At 42.0% G+C, this 6,035-nt stretch overlaps 1 protein-coding gene across 1 annotated transcript in view; it reads right to left on the bottom strand.

The window, feature by feature from the left end:
* Positions 1–6,035, bottom strand: part of ISCA1 (iron-sulfur cluster assembly 1) — a 28,480-nt gene that overhangs the window by 18,477 nt on the left and 3,968 nt on the right. Inside the window, exon 2 of the mRNA XM_019517369.1 lies at positions 2,116–2,169. Within this exon, the coding sequence (XP_019372914.1) occupies positions 2,116–2,169 (54 nt within the window). The remainder of the gene's footprint in view (positions 1–2,115; positions 2,170–6,035) is intronic.

Below are 6,035 nucleotides of genomic sequence, written 5' to 3'. Positions count from 1 at the left end.
GAGGCATTTCTACCATCGTTCTACCTCATACTTTTGAGCTCTATCTACAGCTTTTGGGACTTCACTAAGAGCAAGTTTATGCCAGAGATGTTCTATTGCAGAGAAAAATATAGTCTGTATAAACATAAATTCCAACAAAATAGGGCTGGCACCCTATTTAGGTGTTTGGTCTCATAAGCAGTTTAGATGAGAAAAATTTTGCTTGAAAGCCAAGTGGTTTTGCAAGTTCAAATTATTATTATTATTTTTTTTACAATACTTTACTATTTTCTGTTTCAAGAGCAATGTAGACACTGTTATTAAGGGAGCAGATAGTAAGATAATGTTGACAAGGTTGAGGCTGAGCCATATTTGCACAGCACTCCGACGATAATTGGTCAATTTCTAATTTCCAATGCTGGAAAATTACTTCAGTGGCAATCTTCAATACCAGGTTACCATTTAGTCCTTACTACTCAAGTCTTTCCAACTTTATAAAAGTCTGTTTTACACTGACCCAGTAGGACATAAAGGCTATCACAATTCTGCGGATAGGGTCCAACCACTCCTAATTACTGTAGCTATCCAAGATGATGTTGTGTCAGGTCAAGGCCTAGTCTACTTTACCTAATTTTGCTGGTAATATTTTGAGTGGATCTACAACCAAAACTTCTCTGTGATGGTAAAACTCTCCTTTCTGTCAACAGTTGAGCCACCTCTGCTGAATGACATAGGGCATCTGCTACTATCTGGCAGTTGCGGTGGAAGGTATCTGCAGATAATCCCATGCCTTTTGCTGGCTCCTACAGTCCATTCAACAGGCACTATCTTGCCAGAATGCTCTTCAGACTCTAGGAGTAATGCTGCTACAGCAGATCTGTCAGCATCACACATTCTGGGCATATGTTCCACAGCACATGTACTGCTGTCAAAAGCCCTGGAGGAAGAGTAATATAAGCATAGACAGGCCTGACAGCAAGTGCATAAACAACAGATGAAAAGTTATCAGCAAGACAAGGAACAGAAATCAGTCTACACTAACAGACATTGCCTCTTCCTAATAAAAAGGCTACCATCCTACCCATGAAAGTTTACTCAGAATTGCTTAGTAAATGTAAAAAAAATTACGTGTACAGTTATGGAGAAAGAGGCCAGTGGCAGCTATCAAATGCCACTAGTTCAACAGGTAACAACAACACTGCCTAAAGCTGATGAATACAGTATCCTTGTTTTCAGGCTGAATGGAAGAAGCAGTTAAATACCTACGTAGTAGTAATTGCTGGAAAAACTCAAGACAATGGGATCCATGACAAACTAAATTGTGTGGACTGAGGGCTTCCTGGAACAAGATGCAGACATAGAAAGTGACCGACTGGTAGCAGCTGTACAGGTGAGGCAGAAAGCCAACCAGATGAGAAACAATTGCAGGAGGGGGCCTGATAGGAAAGCTGAGTGCTGCACTGCCTGGAAACAGCCTTGTATTTCTGACCAAGGAAGTCACAATTTGTATTTACAGGACTTTGTAAATAAGCAAGATCACACCAAAATAACAACAGAGCGGTGTAATCAATTTCTCTTCCCAACTGAAATGCCAGATAGGGCTCAAATATTAGCTAGCCATATGGGTCAAAGTATTATCAAAGATTATATGCGTATATATGTATCTCAAAAACTTTTTGAGAAATGGAGACTCTCATGAGAGCAACTGATCTCAACTTTTAATGAAAGGTTCTTTTAGTATTTTAGATAACTGCTAACAGCAATTGGTTAGATTATTTTTAAAATACTAGCTTGGAAATATTTTAAGTCTTAACAAATCTCTTTAAAGAATGCATGCTGGACTTTCCTCTTTTTCTAAAATTACAAACAGCTCACTTAACATGCTTTGCCCAAAGTAATTTTTCTCAGAACATTTGATTCTTATATACAACAGTAAATATTAGTGTATAAAAAGATTTTGAAATGAAATAATTAATAGCAAGTACCATTAATATGTTGTTTGTTGTTGGTTTTGAGTTTTGTTGTTTAACATTGATCATATATACTTCATAGCTGCTCAAATAAACAAAGCGAGCATCACAAGAAATGCTAAAAATATTAGCAGAGCATACAGGCAAGCCTTTCTTTTGTACTTACATGCTCAGGTTTATCTTTAAGAAGCTGTTTAATCTTCTGTACAGCTGACGGAGTCTGAAAAATGGAGGTTTCACAGAACATTTACTTAAGTTGAAAATGTTAATATACCATATAATATTTTGAATCTTTTACTGCTTCTACAATTCACTGTAAATAAAGGTTCAAGAGTTTCTTTCCAGCTTCACAGTTTTCAAGTTTATAAATACATTTGTTTTGCTTTCCAGTTAGATATCTCCTTCCTTGCCTGCAGTCACATGTGACAGTGATGGTATTGCTGGAGTATAAGCTAATTATTCAGCTCATTAAGTTTTGGTATTGCACACTGTAACTGACACCCTAAGTTATATTTAACATAGTTAAATTGAGGGTTCCCTGAAAAAGCAGATAATTTTGTCACAAGCTGAAAACAACAAAAAGGAAAAACAGTTCAATATTTATAAATAATAAAAAATAACATCACAGGCAATTTGGGACTAAATGTACAGTTTCTGCAAAAAAAAAAGCCGACTCCTACAGCCTAAGAAACTTTTGAGAACCTTTCTATTGTAAAATTGCTTATTCTGTAATAAAATACAGGTTTCCCTTGATTTATGCAGGTTCTTTATATGTGAATTTGCACTTATGCGATGAACATATTTAGACTCATAATTCGTTATATGTGAGGTAAATTTGCTCTTATGCGAGGTAAATTTGCTCAGCATAGAGCCCCCCCCTCCCCAAGTAGGTAAGTCTGTGGGGGCAGAGGAAAGGGCCATGGCCCCACTCACCCCAGCCCCGGCTGCAGAGGCCCGGGAGCTGCGGCACCAGCTCTGCCTGTCCCCACTTACCCCAGCTCCTGCTGCTGCTGTCTAGGAATGGCCGATGCCAGCTCCCTGTAGTCACTGGGCTGCACCATGCCCTGTGCAGGCAGCTGGTGTCAGCTGCTCCCAGGGCCGCTCCAGCATGGCCTGGAGTGGGTGCGGACAAGCAGAGCCCTGGGCAGTGCAGGGCATAGCACTCACTCCAGCCCCAGCTGCAATAGGGCCCTGGGAGCTGCCGGCGCCAGCTGCCTGCACCAGGACATGGTGCAGCCCAGCAGCTATCACTCCTGGGACAGTTGCAGCAGGAGCTGGGGTGCGTGGAGACAGGCAGAGCCCTGAGGGGTTTGGGGCATGGTGCAGCTCAGTGGCTGCAGGCAGCTGGTATGAGTACCATGCCCTACACCACCTGAGGCTCCGCTTGTCCACACTTACCACAGCCAGTGCTAGAGTGGTCCCAGGAGCAGCTGACACAGGAACGTATGCCTATTTCTTACATTATAAAGTAGGTTCGCTTTATGCGAATTCTATTTATCCTGCATTCTCCAGGAATGTATGTACTGCATTAAATAGAGGGAAACTTGTACCACAACATTTTTCTAGGGTGGAAGAACCAGACAAGGCTATCAGCTTCCTTTCTCTGTCCAACCTTAGTGAGATGATAAAGTAACTACAAATATTAAAAAGAATTTTTAAAAATTCTCAAGTGAAAAATATAACTAAATTTCCTTCCTTAGTAAAATAAAATAATCCTGTCAGATTAAAGTTATAAAGCATACATGCAACTCAATAATGAGTGTTGATAATATGCCTCTTGATATTCTGAAACAAACAAAACAACTCCTTATTTAATACTTGCCTTTTTGTTAAATTAGACAGGGATTATATTATGTTGTAAATTCTAGTAATTTGCTTATGGGGTGGGGAGTAACAACTCCAGACAGCTAATCCTAATATTCACACCTCTGTGTTCTGAGTCAGAATAGCCCGACTCTGCATTTAACTCAGGGCAAGCCCTCTGCAGCATGTTTCTCCATCTGTAAGACAAAGATAACACTTACAGAGTTGAGAAAGATCCTATTAATGTATTTTACATTACTTGTATATGTTAAAACAGGCTGTCAAGCTCACTTGGCCCCAGGGGCTGGATCTGGACTGCATAGCTCCTCATGGGCTGGACAACCCACTTCTGGAGCTGGTTTGTGTGGTTTCTTGCCATGGCTGTCAAGGCTGCTGTGTTAGCACTAGCTGACAGAGTTAATGCCACCAGTACTGCTTAGCCAGTGTGCCTGCAACTGCCACGCTGTCACTGCAACAGCAGTATATAAGGAAGACTTTTTTTTATCTTTTTATTTCTGAAGTCTAGAGTTTATAGAACTAGATAGCTTCATTTTTGTTCAGTAGATCTCAAACAGGGTGCCATGAGACCCTTTCAGAGGTGCTGCAAAGCAGGTATCACCACTACCATACCTCAGTAAAAAAAGTACTCCGCATGCTTTATGCACAGCCCAACCAGGAAGGGCAGTGGAATGAATATGCTCCTACTGTGTTAGGGTAATCAGGCCTGAAGCAGGGAGAAGAGCCTTTTTTTGGCCTCAGCCCATCCTGGCCAGCCCCCATCATGCTCTTTGTAGAGGCACAAGAAAGAATTCCACCTACCCCATGCAATCTGTTTCCAGGAAACATGGTTGGACTGGAAAGGGCTACAGCAAGAGTATGATCTCCTGCCTACTTTAGGGTTATCAGAGAGTCCTAATGCAGGAGGAGTGCACACTGGTCCTGCAGCCCTTCCCAGTCTAGCTGTGCCCAGGCATTTGGAGCACTTTTACCTGGCAGTGGTGGCTGAAAACCACTGGAGGTTAAACCAAGGCACCAACACTGGTTTTTTACAGGCAAGCTGCCAAATTAAAAAAAAATTGCGCAAGGTTACCCTGAATGCTGGAGTGGCCACAGGAACTCCTTTGCTGCTGGCAACTGCAGTGAGAAGTCCCATGGGCTGAATCTAGCCTCTTGACCATATTTTTGACATCTCTGTGCTAGAGTGTTATCATTAAAAAAGAATGTTTATGCTGTTGAGTATTTTCTCAAAAAAAAAGATAAAAAGCTAGTAATGCCAATGGAAGTTTTTAAGTAGATGGGTGCCATTTTCTCCCCTACTGCTGACTCATATACTGCAAATTGCAGGCCTGCAGAAAGCAGATTTATAAAGCATGCAGGGCTGGTTGTTGTAGAAACCAGGGACTTCAGAAATAGAAGCATAAACAGTCTTCCTTACATACATCTATTAAATGCCTATTTTTAAAAAAAAGATTTGTTTTTGCCATTATGATTATGAAGGTAAGCATCTAGGTTAAAATGACTTAACATCTATGCAGTGTGTTCTTCCCTAATGCAGGAGTCTTCCAACTGTTCTGTGGATCCGAGGTTTTGACAGGTCACCAGGGTTTCCACCAAGACACTAGAAATAATAGCAAAGTGGGGGTAATAGCGGCATGGCCCAGGAGGCTGCACCGCCACTGTCAGGCTAGGTTGCCTGGCTCTGCATCAGTTTTTAGGACAGGGATAGAGATTCCATGGCAGAAATGATATGACAGGGTTCTGTGTTTTCAGAAAGTTTGAAAACCACTGTTCAAATAATTGGCCTTTAAAGAAGAAGCAGCTACTCAAGACCCAAGTCTCAGCTTCAGCACACAGCTAGGACAGAGAGCTTTTGCAATGACAAGTTGAGAGCACAATTGTCTTTGCTTTTCTTCTCAAAATTATTACAGATGTAATCTGAACTTTTATCACCTTTCGCAATCTGTACACATTTCTGTGCCCTCTAAATCAGGGCTGGGCAAAATATGGCCCACAGGGCAAATGCAGCCTTCTATGTCATTCTATCAAGCCCACGAGGCCCCTAAATTTTTTTGAAAATTAGTATTTATTTGCCCCTGGCTCCTGTCAAAGATGATAGGAGCGAGGGGCAGCAGGACCCAAGGGAAGCTCCGGTAGGCTCCTGAAGACCAAGGCCCGCCCAGCCCCGCCCCACCTGAGCCAGAAGCCCCTGCCTAGCAGAGGCTTCTGGCCTAGGTCCATGGGGCTATTCATGCCTGTGCTGGGGCAGGAAATTCAGGGAAGGGG

The sequence above is a fragment of the Gavialis gangeticus genome, unplaced genomic scaffold (genome assembly GCF_001723915.1).
Source record: "Gavialis gangeticus isolate Ggan-Ray unplaced genomic scaffold, GavGan_comp1, whole genome shotgun sequence".
Taxonomy (NCBI): domain Eukaryota; kingdom Metazoa; phylum Chordata; order Crocodylia; family Gavialidae; genus Gavialis; species Gavialis gangeticus.
This window is presented reverse-complemented; position numbering and strand designations above follow the sequence as displayed.